Genomic DNA, 16,706 nt, shown 5'->3' with positions numbered 1-16,706 from the left:
AGAAAAGGGGAGAGAGTGAAACAAATGGGCTAAAGAGTCTGAGTGGTGGTTATTCATGTCAGTTGTACCAACTTTCAAACGTCTAGAGCCGCTGCCAGACCTTCACAAACTAGGGCCCAGGGGGCAGATGTGGCCCTATGAGGCATTACAGAGGACCAAAGTGTTTCTTTTGCCTCAGTTTGTTCAGTGATCCCCCACCCCCCAAAAAACACACCCTAGAGAAAACATAATATCCATACACACCAATATCCACCATAAATATCAAACCTGAAGCCTAATGTTCAGGTTTCATTTCAGCCCATGGCAATGCATTCCTTCATTTGTACATTAAATAGTCTAGACCAGGGGTTCTCAAACCTTTTTATACCACAACCCCATATTATGAGGAAATGTTTTTAGCGTCATCACAATAATTTTAACCATTTACATGTTGGCTATTGAAAAATAGCAGATCTACAAGCGCACAGCGCGTCATTTCACTTCTTTAAAGTGTTTGAATTTATAGATTTTTTAAACATAAATCTTCTTATCTGGGGCCCTGGCACAAAACCTTTTCAGATGGGGCTACGCGGCCAAATATATATCAATTTGGGGGTCCTTGACTTGAAAACCTTTGAGAACCACTGCACTACAGCAAGCGAGCGGTTAGTTCAGTGCTGTCGCTGGGGGTCCGAACACAGAAGAATGGCTTCCTCCTTTCTAACGTGGCTCCTCTCAGCTCCATGCTGCCCTTCCTCCATGTTGGCCTCTGCAGCATTATCAGATAATGTGCTTTTTCTGCACTGCAGCCACTGAGTCACAATTACCTTGCCTGCTGCACTAATGGCTATTGATGCAGCTGAAAGGCGTGCACATCCACACGCACCCCAATATAGACAGACGCACGCACACACAAACATTCATAAAAAATTCATGGTACTGGCTCAATAGGAAGGTGTGTGTGTGTGTGTGTGTGTGGGGGGGGGGGGGGGGGGGGTCAGCCCTCAAAAGAACAACAAATGTCATCTAACAAAGAGGGAAAGAGACAGATGATACAGGCCCAGCACACACACAAAAAACACACACTGTGTGTACGTACATTACACAATCAGAAACACTTTCGTCACACACACACACACACACACACACACACACACACACACACACACACACACACACACACACACACACACACACACACACACACACACACACACACACACACACACACACACACACACACACACACACACACACACACACACAGGTGTGGACAGATATGGGACAGTGCAAGTGACGGAGATCTGTAAACTGACCCAGGACGCATGGCCACCATACGTTTGTTTGTACCTGTGTGTGTGTGTGTGTGTGTGTGTGTGTGTGTGTGTGTGTCTCTCTCTCTCTCTCCGCGTACATGTGTATGTTTGCAGTGGGTAATTCCCTCTTAGTGAGGGATTTCTCCCTGCCGGCGACCTGCTCTGAGAGAGCTTTAGAACGCTAAGCCTGCTGGATGAGACTTACTGAACCAGAGATCACCTGGGACATGGAGCAAGGGATGAATAGAGAGAGAGACAGAGATAAAGGGAGGGAGAGAGAGACAGACAGACAGACAGAGAGGGAGACAGACGGAGAGAGAGAGAGGGAGAGAGGGACAAAGAGACAGACAGAGAGAGGAGACAGAGAGAGACATACGGAGACAGAGAGATGGTCGAGAAGGGTTGAGTTGATGAAGAGGAGAGGAAGGAGTTCGGTTGGCAGCAGTTAAAATGTTGGAAAGGAAGGAGAGAACGGAGGAAGTTTATGGGGAGGCTAGCTACATACACCGAGAGTAAGAGCCTAACTCTCAGGTAAACGAGGGAGGGGGAACAAATGAAAGACAGAAGAGGCCGAGTGGGTTCAGTACAGTGTTGCAGTACAGGCCTCACCCAGATGAGCTCTGGTGTTATGTCACATGAGTTGAACTGAGTCTACCTGTCACATTGCGCAACGAGACTGCCACCTACGTCAGGTGACGTATGCCAGGGAAAGGTTTTACCGCAAGATACCAAAAAAACAAAAGGGGGAAGTTTTAGACAAGGCCTTGACTTGGCAGACGAGGACAACATGGGGGTTAAGTCACATGAGTTGAATTGAGTCTAGCTGTCACATTGGGCAACGAGACTACGACCTACGTCAGGTGACGTATGCCAAGGAAATGTTTTACCTCGAGAAAACAAAACAAAGCGAAAAAATCAAACGGGGAAGATGTAGACAAAGCCTTGACTTGGCAGAAGAGGACAACATGTCTTGGCAATTCTTCAAAGGAAGCTGATAATATCTATATGGCATTTTTCATGAAACAATTTGCATGACTAGCAGACAGAGATTGACATCCTGCGAAATATCACATCAAACATGTAAAATAAGTACATTTTCCATTCAATTATCAGTTGCTATTAACACAAACCATGAGCGTCTCTTCATGTTTAAGTAGCTGTTGTAACAGTCTCGTATTGAAAACCAAGCAGCAAGATGCAGCAACATTTCAGACACTGGCAGAAGTCCATCATAGCCTACGATACCATGAACACATCGTGCACATCCGTGTCCCTCAACAATCAAATACACTTAAGATACATTTTTTTGACAATATTGTTCAGTGTAAGGTCACCATAAAGGATTACAAAGGTGGGCCTAATGAAAGGGGACAACTAACTACAAGAACACTGGCTTTTATTCCATTTTATATCATCATTGCATTTTTGGTTTGTGTTTATCTCATTTCCGTGGTTCTCCATGTAAAGGGGAAGAGAGATGTAATATTTGTTTGCCAGTTATGGATGTCATAAGTCAAATTTGCACATTGTCAGTGGAATATTGCTGACACACCCATATCTGGAACACCACTTCCATGGTGATAATTTAGGCTCACAATACTTGAGAATCTCAGCACTGACTGATGGTATATTTAGTTAGTGCTTGTTTACAGCCCCCATAACTAGAGGCCATACGTAGTCTTGTTTCTTGAACAATGCAATCTGCGCTGCCTAAGAGCACCACATGTGACATCAGAGTCAGACCACATCAGAGAAAAACTAAAAAAAATACCAGTTGCTATTGCTATCTATTCTCCAGCTTTGCAACCATCATTATCAAGTATCAATACAAAATGAAATACATTCTAATAGAAAGCTACTCTTGACTAATGATGGGGCATTATCTAGAGAAAGGACCACATGGTATGAATCTAAAGGGAGTGACAAATGAATAGAGGCAACGCTTAAGAGGATGAAAGGGATGCCTGAGGATGAGGATGATGGGGAACATGGGTATGAAGGCACGCAAGTAGAAACAAACAGTGAGAGGAAATGGTAGCTGAATGTATAATGGACCCAACATTTGCTCTGCTGGAGAGTTGCACTTTGTAGCTTTGTTCACAAAACCAAAACATAGAATTGTGTTCTCCCTGCTATTGGCAGTGTGGACCCACCTCCCCAGGGGAGCAGTCGCCCGATCCAAATACTGTTTTCAGTTTTGGGATCATGCAATCTTAGAAGCAGTTCCACTGTAAAAACTGGTAGATAAAATACTGGCAGGACACAAAACGTTTTGAGTCCACTGCCAAGAGTGATGAACTCCAAAAGTCACCAATATTTTACCTCTAAAACTGCCTGGTTGGTTGGAATAAATGAACCTTCAAATGATGCCTGGTTATATGCCAAAGGCTGGCAGGTATGTTTATGAGCCATAATTAACTAATAATTGACTGGTTACTAAGGTTAATGTCTCATCCTAAATACAGGAGTAAGAATACATTCAGTAAGAATACATTCACCCTAATGTATCACTCTATGAGTGACCCATTACAACTCAACTGCAAACACACAATCCACAAATAAACTGGATTTCACAAGGGATTAAAATCAAGAGGAAGATAACACACCTGCATGCATATACACACATATGTGCACACTGCACTCATGCGTGAGTGCACTCTCTCTCTCACACTCAAACTCGCAGTGGTGGAGGAGCCCATTGCAGCTAGGTGGCTCTGATAACAACTTCATCCATATTTAAGTGTGTGTGTGTGTGTGTGTGTGTGTGTGTGTGTGTGTGTGTGTGTGTGTGTGTGTGTGTGTGTGTGTGTGTGTGTGTGTGTGTGTGTGTGTGTGTGTGTGTGTGTGTGTGTGTATGGCCTCTACTCATTGAGAGGGGCAAGAGCATCGTCAGTTTCCCACCGGTCCAGCATCAATAATGTAGAAGGAAAACTGCCATTCAGATGCTTCGCTAGTAGGGAATAGGGATGCAATGGTTCAGTTAGCCCACGGTTCATTTCATACCTCGTAGACACATCAAAGCAAACAAGTGGGGTATTTACTAACATATTGTATGACAAATAACAAAACCTGAAAACCCATTAAACCCGTGTGAGCCACAGATCTTATTTCAGGTATTTAACCAAAACTGCATTCATAAAACCCTTAAGAGACTTTGAGAGAACTAGGAAGTGCAAATGCTAACTCATTTTGGGTTTTGGGACTCCAAACTTTGCCATTCTATATAATAATAATACATACGGGGGAATAAATACCTAATAAGAGCAACCAGTGGGCACAGAAGAGGGGCAGGACCAGGCGGGACTTGACAATGGGTGAAGTCGGTAGTCAGTAAGGAATGCATGTCAAGTAGTAATGCAAGATGTAATCGTGAAACCGAAAATGACAAATTCACCACAAGTGTGTATTGAATCGCAGATGGTAGCGTACGTTTCAATATTATACACACAGAGAACCATTGCAATACAATTCGCTAGCATCATGCTACTGGGTATCAACCTTTAAAATGACATCACGCTCAATCCAAATGTAGCCCAAACAAAAAGCAGAATGCAGCCAACGCACGACAAAGTCCAAACATGATGCTGAAGGCTGTCAGTGTGGATCAGCTGAGCAAGCACAACATAAAGTAAAATAAGAGATAGCACACAAATCTCATCCTTAAGATTGGAGGGCTAGAGAGACAGGCTTGTAGACAGAAGGTTACTGGTTTGAATTACTGGGCTGGAAGATCTGAGGAAGGAAAGTGAAAGAGCATTGACTTGAAGTGCCCTTGAACAAGGCACTTAACCCCCGCCCAGGGTAGAGGAAGTTCACAGGTGACATTATGTGTACATGTACGTTAAACAGAGCAGTTCTGATAAGAGCTTGTGTACGCATTGAAAATTCATATAATAATTGCTAAATAAAATGTAACATAATCCTGTAATAATGGATATACTGTAGATAGGCCTGCTTATAAGAAAATCTGTTTTAGGGCTGGGCAATTAACTGAAAATATATCGAAACCGATATTTAGAACCAATAACCGACTTAATCTTGCTCATGTAGGTCAATCATTAATCACATTTTAATTTAAAAAAATCTAATATATTTTTTGTAATTGGCTAAATTGATTAGTCTGATTAACCATTTAACCCTGTATTATACTTGGTTAAGTGGTGTACGCCACAATGGTGGCGTACAAAACTCTACAAGCGTTGTGAGCTTGTAGATTGGCTATTTTCACAATATGTATATTTTAAATACTCACTAATTCATAATAATAGAGGCAAAAGTAAAAAAAATACTTTTATTGATATTGATTTGAAGTCATATCGCCCAGCCCTAGTAAGCCGTGTCTTATACATGCAAGCAGGGGGGCGCGGCTACGCGCGCAGACACGTGCACACACACTGTCACACACACACAGTACAATAGCAGCCCAAAAAGACAAGAGGGATTGCATCATGTATACACACACAAAGTAAACAATACTTTGAGTGTACAAATTTGAGTAACAAATGAATAAATTATCAGAGGATTTTACTGTGCACAAACACACACTCAAGAAAAGTGTCTTATGATTGGTAAGCAGCATGACATGCACTCATGACAGGGTGTTCATGCCAGCTACAGCCCGTCCACACACTCCCAACAAAAGTCAACAAACTCACTGCACAAACGCTTTACCTTCCGCAGCTACACAATCCTTTTAAAAAGCCTTCTCCTCTTTATTTAACAGACCCCATAAAGTGATCCTGTGGGCTACAGATTAAAAAAACCTATAGGCCACACTGAATTTTATTTAAGTTAGGATAAGTGAAATTTGTCAGTTAAAATAAGTGTTAAATATATATAGATTCTGATAGTAATCATCTATATTGTAGAGTGTTCACTAACAGAGGTCCAGCTCTTTAGTAACCAGAAAATGCATTTTCAGGTAGGGATACTAATTTCATCCAATCAGGAGACAGACATAACTCATAAAGGGTACAGGATTAACAAGTGAAAATGGAAGTGATGACACCAAGAAATGAGCAGACAAAATTGCAACTGGAGCACTGTAAATGTTAAGCTGATAAATGAGTATTCTGAGAGATGGAGAGACTGGGAGACCTCTGTTACTGAACAAACACTCTATATAAATGATTACCATCAGAATATAGAGATTTAGTTATTAATACCTTACCTTTATAATACCTCTATAATACTAACGTAATGAGAAATTATATTATCTCCAGTGCAAACAGAGAGAAATTTTGCCCTGTTTTAGGCTGTTTCTGTACAATGGATGGAGCTTTAACTAAAGTAATTGAAAGGCTTGGGATGAACAGGAAACCAGTCACTTTTCACAACAGTCTATTCAATTAACTTCAATTTATGAACCCACTTCTCAAGAAAATACCTAGTTTTGAGTCTCAATATCGCCTGTCTGTCATAGCTGTAACAAAAAAACCCATATGCACAAAACAAGTGCTACATAAATGACAAATATCATTAGTGTTATTTGCCATGTACAATGGTGCTACTATTTTTTACTGTTTGTGTCGCAGACAAAGAAGATTTGGCGAAAACATCGGAGTCATACTCAATGCTCTTAACGCATTTTTAATTGAGCAGACTGTTTATGGAAAAGCAATGTCTGGGTACAAAACATATCTTTCCCTATTCAAAAGAACTGTGCTGAGAGTATGCGTGTTCCTGTAGAACATATGAACAAACGTGGGTGGAAGGGAATGTGGTCACAGCCCCAATAAAAAAACATCCAGCCTGAGTGCATTTGACAGAGGAATGAAGGTACAGACAACAGCAGAGAACGAGAGACAGAGAGACAGAGAGAGAGAGAGAGAGAGAGATCAGTGTGTAATGAGTCAAACTCAGCATGCCTGTGTGATATCATGGCTCTAGTCTACGTCACTGTGTGTGTGTGTGTGTGTGTGTGTGTGTGTGTGTGTGTGTGTGTGTGTGTGTGTGTGTGTGTGTGTGTGTGTGTGTGTGTGTGTACGTGTGCGAGCTCAATGCCAACTCACTGGTTTAAATATAGTGATTGGGCAGCAGTCCCAGACATTAACAATGCCATAGCCACCAGCAGCATCAGTACATTAGCACTGTACTGAAGCTGAAACCAGAGAAGAGACGGACAGAGGGAGGGGAAAAGAGGGAGGAAAGGAGGAGAGGAAGGGAGGGAGGAGGGTTCATGAAAATTCTGCCGCCCACACTTTGGCCCCTACTGCCAAGAGCTGAGAAGGACAAGTGTGTATGTGCGTGCACAGTCTGCACACGCACTGTGTGTGTGTGTGTGTGTGTGTGTGTGTGTGTGTGTGTGTGTGTGTGTGTGTGTGTGTGTGTGTGTGTGTGTGTGTGTGTGTGTGTGTGTGTGTGTGTGTGTGTGTGTGTGTGTGTGTAAGAGAGCAAGAGAGAGAGACATTCCTTGGTGAGGGCCAAGGAAAGAGAAGAGCCAAGGACAGACTGTGTCCTGAGCTACTGTGTTCTAATGGAGCCAACAAGCACCTCATTGAATACTTGATCCTTCTAACTGCAAACTTGTTGCCTATGAGGTAATCAGATCAGACTTGAAGTTGTAATATCAGTGGATGTAGCATACAAGCATATAATGACATACGGTGAATATTACAGTGGTGCCATAACTACACTAGACTAGTGTCAATATATCAGATGTTCTTAGTTTGGTCTGTTTACCTCTCTATTGATCAACTATAGCATCAGGCCCAAAAGTCAAATATTAAGCTTTATCACCACTCAGTGGAAAGAGATGTCGATCAGGATTTAATGAATGCGGAGTGATGACATGTGATGTCACATGACCATTATTTGCTACATTTGCATGGACAGTGCAGCTGGGAAGACGGTCTTAGAAATTAGGTCTATTCATCAATTTTGTCCAAGGTACCAGGGGCAGAAAATAAATATGCAACACATAAATGAAATAAGGTTAATGGGTTAAGTGACTGTGAATTTGCTGTTGATGAAGCATGATGAAGCATGATGAAGCATGCTTGCATGCGCACACACACACACACACACAGTCAGTGCTTGGGAATGCTTGATGGCAAATGTGTGGCTGTAATGAGAGCGTAGATTTAAGAAACCCTCACAGGTTCAATCCCAGCGAGTGTGTCATGTGTCCCTCCCGGACAAGACGTTTGTCTCACAGAACATACAAGGGTACCCAAACTTTTCAGCTCAAGGACCAAAGACAAATCTGATGTCTCCCCGGAACCCAAACTAGTGAAAATAGAAGATCTACAAGCTCACAACACGTTGCATCTTCATGGAATTTCTTTGATTGATTTTTGTAATTAGTGCAAGTTATTTAGATTATTATTTTTATTTTTTTGATTGACATTTTTTAATGATTGAAAATAAATTGCAGTCGAAGAAAAGGGATATTTACTCGCAGCTAGACTTGTTCCGATATATCGGAAAAGCTGCCGATATTGCCTATAATGCTGGTATCGGTATCGATGATTATGCCAGTCTATGCCATTCCTATACCACATAATTTATCACATGATGATATCATGTAATTTACAGTAATCAATGATTTTGTATTTTGAATGCTTCAGTTCATGTTACACTACTGTTTTATATATATATTTTTTAAACGTTTTAATTTCAAGGACCCCCATAACTCTGAGGGTGTACAAATGGAACCAAATGGTCCCGTAGAGTCCATTTGGTTCCATTTGTACACTCTCAGAGTTACAGACCTGTACAGGTCCATTTGGAAGCCCCTCAAGGAACCCTGAGAGTCACTGGACTCCACTTTGAGAACCATTGTCCTAGAAAACGTTTTTGTATTACACACCGTTATCGGATCGGTACTCGGTAACGACCGATACACAAGTTATGGGTATGGGAATCGGTTTGGAAAGAATCGGTACATCTCTACTCGCAGCCCATACAACTGTGTCCGCCACCCAGAAATGGGTGCCGACCCAGTGTTTGGGAAACACTACAGTAGTGTTTGCCAGATGTTTGGGTCTGATGCCGATACCGATTTGGGAGAGTCCTGGCCCACCAATTACCAATGTTTTGAATTTTGTGTAAAAATGCTAAATCAGTTCTAATTGAAAATGTTCACTTTTCACAAGTTTCATTTTCTTTTTTATTTAAATCACACCCAGTTTATTATTATCTTATTATTTTGCATTTTTGTGTTAGCACAGTCTTAGGGGAACATATCCGACCAATAATTCGCTGCTTGCACCAAATTTAAAGGCTGAAATTGGTTAAAGATTGGGCCAGACCGACATATTGGTCGTGCCGTGGCATCAGTTTGACGGTCCATTGTTCCGAAGTACCACTGGTTCGATGGCACGCGTTATAACCCTAACCTCATAAAAAATATTCCTAACCTCACAAAAACTATACCTAATCTCCACTAAGCTAATTTCTTGCACTATTGAGGTGTCGGAGGCAGCCCCCATATCGGTCTGGCTCTATAATTAAGGGAATAACAGCTAGAATTTAGCAGGCATTGAACACCAACTCCTCTTTCCTATATATTCAGTTAGCTCATGGCAAAACAACAGCTAGCTAATGTCTACACTGAGAACTGTGATACTACTCACAAAGCTAAGTCTTGACAGAAATTGTGGGAAAAACAGTATGGGATGGGATCCTGATGTTGCCCTCGACTCTCTCACAAACAGTCAACCTACAAACACACACACACACACTTTCCATAATTACAGGGTTACCCCTGCCTCGACAGGGGTGTGTCTGAGAACCATTAGGCCAGTGCATGGGGAACTGGGATGTGTTTGGCTAAATTAAATGCTAAAGAATGTGTGTCAGAGAGCAATTGTGAGATCCAAGCACAGTCTAACAGTAGATCCTGACTGAGCATGAAAAATGTTTGCTGCACTAATTAGTAATAGGTATGTAATAAAGGATCATTTTCTATCTGAAATATTTTGTGACACAAATAGTCCCAATATTAACAAACTGTAACTGCATGGACTGGTTAACTACAATCTGACATGATTTCCTACAAGTAGAATGGCCAAATTCCAGACACGGTCTACCTCATATTTAATCTTCTTATAAAAGGTTGGTTAAAAATTAAACCAATATTCATATTTTTATTTATGAAACTGTTTGCCTTTCAAATGATTAGCAAACACTCCTATCCATAACATCTTTTCAATGACACAGTGGAGCAACTGGTCAAAAAAATCATAATTTCCCCTGCTGTTATTTCACCCTTCAACACCCAGACATCATTGCTCGCCCCCTGTTTATTATGTACATAAGCATGCAGACATGCATAAAGATGGACAATAGCTTGTCTGGCTGTCAATGGCAAAGCCACTCTCAGAGTTAAATCATCACTCAGGATTTTATTGTGTCTGGGATGGGGATGAGATGATGACGCTTATGCTGCCCATGATATTGGACTATGCTGCTGATGATTATGTTTCTGCTGATGCTGTGAATATGATGTCCTGTTAACTATTTTTAACAGGTTTTGTGTCCTGTCATGCATATTTGTTGCACAGCCTGATTTTGAACCACATCAAATTTCCTTAAGATGGATAATTAAATCAAAGGCAATATCAAGGAGTGCAACAGTCAATGGCACAGTGCTCTTGATATATAAAATGTAATGTCATCTTTCTTAACCATCCTGACATCATTCACGACAATATCATACAGTTAAACATTTAATGTGGAACATAATCAGTGCACCGTTTCAATCTAGCTACTGAAAAAACACCTGTTCAGCAAATGCATTCTCTAAGAACGCTTTGTAATATTACCCTTACTGAACAAGACCCTCGGGTCTATGCGTATGTGTATGCACATCAACATTGAAGGCACTTTCCTAGAATGCCTGCTTTTGCAGCGACTACATACAGCCATCTAGCTGCAGCTGGGTTCTTGTGAGGAGAGAAAGAGAGAGTGAGAGAGAAGAGGGGGGAGAGAGAGAGGCAGAGACATAGACAGAGTCTCATCACTCGAATGTCATTCTTTGGTCCCATATGTAGCACAACATTTGCATGTAGATGGTTGACAGGAAGGATGCTGTGTTTGCATATGAAGCACCAGCAATGATGGTGAGCTAAGGGGGCCAGAAAGGCGTCGCTGTATCTTTAAGCAGCAGTGTTGCCATGTCGGCTTATTACAAGCGACTTTGGGCTTGTTTTTCTGGTTAGTTGCTTCTAAATATCAGTAGTTGCGGGTTGCAGGTTTTTTTGGTCTCGATTCTAAAGTGTAGCTGCTTATTTGGACTTGTTTCCTAATGTTGTTTAAACCAGTGGCTCTCAAACATTTTCAAGTCAAGGACCCTCAAATTAATATGTATTTGTCTAAGGACCCCCATCTGAAAACATTTCATGCCCCAGGGAGGGACCCTCATGAAAGATTTGTGTTGTTAAAATGTTTCAAAAATATACATTTTGTTTTTTTATTTCTTCCAAGATTTTTTGGGGAAAGCGATGCAACACGTATGCTTGTAGATCGGCTATTTTCAAATAGCCAATGTTTAAAGGGGCGGCAGTGGCTCAGGAGGTAGAGATGCTGCTTGGGAACCGTTCCCAGTTCGATCCCGGGTTCCCCTAGAGTTAGTGTAGAAATGTCCTTGAGCAAGACACTGAACCCCTAATTGCTCACAATGAGCAGGTTGGTGCCTTGCATGGTTTCCTCCATCAGTGTATGAATCTGTGTGTGATAGTGATGGGTCGATTCGTTCAAAAGACTAGTTCATTGCCGTGAACGAGATCGTTCACTTCCTGAAACTGTTACGTTCACGTTATCGTTCATGCCTCCCATCCCCTCCCCCCGTACACAGGACGGGAGGGCGGGCTGTATGCGATAGTGTTTTTATCTAGAAAATAGCGCTACTGAACGAGAACGTGAACGAATCATTTGAATGAATCATTGCCGTGAACAAAATCGCTCGTTCACTGAAATGAACATTTTTGAATGGGTGAACATACTGTACATTCATTGTAAAGCGCCTTGGATAAAGGCGATATATAAATGCACCATTTACCATTTATTTAAAGGGCGAAGCGCTCGATTATTTTGGGCTTGTTTTCATAGACCCGGTTGCTTGTTTCTCTCTCAAACCCTGGCAACACTGGGCACTGTGTCTTTAAGCAGTAATACCACCATTCTGCTGTTGACCATCTAATAGGCGGTTTGGTTTAAAGGTTCAGTGAAATTACATTTTTTTTTCCCCATTTCACCAGACCTTTAATGTCCACGAGGACCGCTGGGAGGGAGGTCCTCTCCTCCACCAGAACAATCAGCAACGCTCTGTCTCAAGCTGTGGCAGCCAGTCGCCCTGTTCGGCAAACTAACGACCGACTGGGCTAGTGGGCTTGTTGCTTCACAAATTGAAGAGCGCTAAAAAGACCTTGTTGTTTAGCATTCCAAACGAGGGGGGGGGTTGCCTAATCACTGCAACAAAAGAGGACAACGGTGTCGACATTCCCGGCATGTCGTAGGAAACCGAGGCTTGTCCATAAGGACGAGGTGTGAGCCGTGGTTCCTCAATACACACAGCCACACACACACACACAGTCTGTCACGTAGCCTAAAACACTCACATAGCAGAGAGCAGCGGTTTCTAAAGAACACACAACAGACAACCAGTGTTGCCATGTCGGCTTATTATAAGCGACTTTTGCCTTCTTTTTCTGTAAAGTGGCTTGTAAATATTGGTAGTTTCGGTATGCAGTTTTTTTTAGCTTGTTTCTAAAAGTGTATAATTGCTTATTTAGGCTTGCTTCCTCCAAAAAATATTTAAACCAAATATTTCCATGAAAATGTTGTGCCCAGGGAGCATTTGTGTTGTTCGAATGTTCAAACATTCCACATTTTATTGCAAGAGTTTTGGAAAAAAACAGATTTACAAGCTCACAACGTGACGCGTTGTGAGGTTGTAGATCGTCAATTTTCAAATAGCCGATGCATATTTCCTAGACCTGGTTGCTTATTTCTCTCAGAAAATCTGGCAACACTAATCGACTTGTTTAGATAGATGACAAGTGACCGAGGGAACGGACAGACAGCCAGAAGAATTCACAGACCTCCCCAATTTCCAACTCTCAACATTTCCTACCAGCAGGCAGAATATACGCCCCCAAAGTTCCTGATCAAGTCCTGCTTCATGTGTTTTAAATTGTAAAGTTTTACACTCTTTATTTTGGAGTGGTGGTGTTGGACACATTGTAGCAGATGCAATGCAACGTGAAGGCGCGTGGCTGTTGGGTTTGTTTCCAGTGTTATAAAAGGAGTGAGGAAACAATGTTGCAATGATTGTCACCAGCAGAACCACTTACAGCCAAAACAAAGCGAAGAGTCGATGTTGTTTGCGTGCCGTACATCCACACAATCTGCTAATGAATCTCAACTGACAATCGGCCGGGAGAACAACAAACAAATCAAAGATCAATGATCAACTTTCGGGCTGATTGCCACTTCCGAAAAAAACTAGCTCTTCCAAGCTGTGTAGCTAGAACAGTGGTTTTCAACCCTTTTCATATCGAGGTCCATTATTTATTCGGCATTTGAGCCCACGGACCACCATTAGATGAGATTTAGACTCTCAGACCCAAGACTTAGAATATCACAATTCCATGCTGGAACCATAGGAGATATAACAGGCAAACGTCGATCAAAATAACAATCATTCTACATTCTCTAATTGTGTAGACTTATTGTAAATTAAGTAATGCAGAAGTTTAACAATAATTTAAAGATCTTTAAGACTAAGAGTCCATTTGGTTACCAACTCTCCATTTAGCTGGGGGCCTTGGAACCCCCTCAAGGACCACTGGTGGTCCCCGGACCACTAGTTGAGAACCACTGTAGCTAGAAGATCAAGGGGGAAGTTTGTTTCTCTGTATAAACACACGCGCTGGCTGGCTGGCACCATGTGTCCAAAAAGAAGGAAAAAAAGCCAAACAACTGAAGTGCGTTTCCAAAAGCAGTTGCCACCAATCAGTGCTCAGTGGAAATCTTTCCAACAACTTTTCACTGCGGAGAACGAGTTACTAATTTGCAGTTAGTTAGAGCTCAGAGAGACAGAAAGCCTGACTTTAACATCCAGTGTTTAACTGAAAGTGAGAAAATTGACCATTTGGGTCCATTTCCACTCTCAAAGACTTTAACATTGATGACATGACTTGCGTGCGGTTAAGCGGTGCATTATAGCAGTGGTTCTCAACCTGTGGGTCGAGACCCCCAGGGGGATCCCCACATATCTTTTTTTTTTTTGGGGGGGGGGGGGGGGGTCCCCAGATGACAGCGAAGCGACAGTTTAAGGACTTGAAAGATCTTTTTTAATACCGGTACCTCAAAATAAAAAGAGAACTGGTCGAACATTGGCCAAAATTGTCAAATAATATAAGAGTCAAAATAGCCGATCTACAAGCTCACAGTTGCGAGGCGTTGTGAACTTGTAGATCTGCTATTGTTGCAATATTTATCTGTGGGAACCGAGTAAAACTAACTGTCATGCCTCAACTCGTACAATTCCAAGTGCTTGTCAAGGTCTCCAGTTCAAAAAATATCATTTTGTGGGGTCACGGCCTGAAAAAGGTTGAGAACCACTGCATTATAGTGGCAGTGAGTGTGTGAGAGAGCCAGAGACAGGGGCGGACTGGCCATTTGGCGTACCGGGCAAATGCCCGGTGGGCCGCTGGGCCAGTGGGCCACTGGGCCCAAAAAAAAAAAAAAAAAAAAAAAAAAAGTTTTTTTTTTTTTTTTTTTTTTTGAAAAATATTATTTTTGCTCCCGTTTTAGGATTATTACGGTCATTTCCAGGTTGCGCGGCCCAATTATTAGTTACGTTAATGTTTGGGCTGGGATGCTTTCCAGCAGGGGCCTCAGTGCGGCTGCAGAGTTCATGTGCAGGGCTGGGCTGAAACGGTGAAACGCGCCCCCCCCCCCCCCCCCTGAGGGATCAGAGATTTGCCCCTTTACTTACCGCTATGAGAGTGTTATTCCTCTGCTCGGCACTGGAGGCTGAGTCGGGGTCCTGCTGCTTGTTGTGCTGCTTGCTGCTGTTGGCGGACTTCTTGGCCCTCTGCTCCAGGCTCCGCTGGTACAGGCTGACCGTCTCCCTGCGCTCGATCTCCAGCTGCTCGGCCTGCGCCTGCTGGTACCGGCTCTCGCAGTTGACGTGGTGCCGCCGGCAGCCCTCGATGCGCTGCCGGAGCCGCTCCACCACGGTGCTGTGCTTGGGCATGGCGGGTATGGGGACGTTGTTGCCGCCGCCGCCGGGGACCACCACCACGGAGTGCCCGCCGGGTCCCCCCGGGTTCATGTTCATCATACCGCCGTTGTTCATGCAGATACTGCCGGTGGGCCCGGCAGCGGGGGAGGCGAAGTCCCCCATCATTGAGCCGAGTGGCTGGTATTTTGGAAGAACTTTTTCCTCCTCTCCTGCCCCTCTCTCCCTCCACTCAGGGTCTCCCTTTCAAAGTGCTTCAATAGACGGGCAATGGAAGAGGAGAGCTAAGATGAACTAAAGAAAAGAGGAACACTCACTCAGGAGGGGTTAGTTAGTTGTAGACAACAGCCATAAGATCGTAGTAGTAGTGGCCGCTTTTTCTCCTCCTTTCCTCCTCCGTCCAGATGGAGTACAGACAGAGGCTCAACCATTCAAGAATGTTTCCAAACACATCGCTCCTGAAAACACAATACACCCAACAACGTGAGTGCAGCAGCTGCAAGAGCCGATCCGAGCGTGGTTATAATAGCCAGCTACTGTGTTCAACAATAAACCCGCTGCCAGACTATCAACAACTCCACACAAAACACCCCGGTGTTTGTTGGGTCTAAATGTTAGCGGATCATCGGTCACATACACGCGCACACGCTCGAACGGCAGCAGGTCGATCGCCGTTTTATTGTGTTGTCCTTTGAGGAAAAAAAGTTTTGCTGCCTGAACCGAACGGACTCTGGAGTCTCTCCGTGAACTTGCATCTCATTGGTTTTGGCTTGGAAGAAATCCCGGTGAAGATGCTGTTGCGCTGAGAGTTGTTGTCCGGTAGACGGTTTGCAGGCAGGAGCCTATTAGGAAGGCGTGAAGACGTCTCCGTGATCTGTGGGCTCGTCGCTAGTCACTGGCTGCCTCCTGCCACCATCACAATAATCAAGCCCGCTCCTCCACCATGCCAGCGGAGTGATATCAGGACAAGAGTTGAGTAAAAACCAACGAGAGGCAGTGAGTAGCCCGATGAAGGCGCCCGGGAAAACCCGGAGTGGAGCAGGACGGCCAGGCCAGAGCCTGTCTCTCTACGACGTGGATCAGGAGCGGCCAAGCAGAGCCGTCAGGAGAGTTGTCTTGAAGCGAGTTTGAGTGGGCGAGTGGGTGGGTAAAGTAATTATGACCATCTGATGTCAGTAATAGACCCGTCTCCAACCTACAGGGCCAAACAATTCTGTTTT

The 16,706-nt window shown here is 43.3% G+C and overlaps 1 protein-coding gene across 1 annotated transcript in view; it reads right to left on the bottom strand.

Moving 5' to 3' along the window:
• The window catches only part of maml3 (mastermind-like transcriptional coactivator 3), a 129,102-nt gene extending 112,612 nt beyond the window's left edge, over positions 1–16,490 (bottom strand). Inside the window, exon 1 of the mRNA XM_084045353.1 lies at positions 15,241–16,490. Within this exon, the coding sequence (XP_083901479.1) occupies positions 15,241–15,654 (414 nt within the window). The 5' untranslated portion in view covers positions 15,655–16,490. The remainder of the gene's footprint in view (positions 1–15,240) is intronic.
• Between the last annotated feature and the right edge of the window lie 216 nt (positions 16,491–16,706).

This window comes from Gymnoscopelus microlampas (assembly GCF_963454915.1).
Source record: "Gymnoscopelus microlampas genome assembly, chromosome: 2".
NCBI lineage: Eukaryota > Metazoa > Chordata > Actinopteri > Myctophiformes > Myctophidae > Gymnoscopelus > Gymnoscopelus microlampas.
This window is presented reverse-complemented; position numbering and strand designations above follow the sequence as displayed.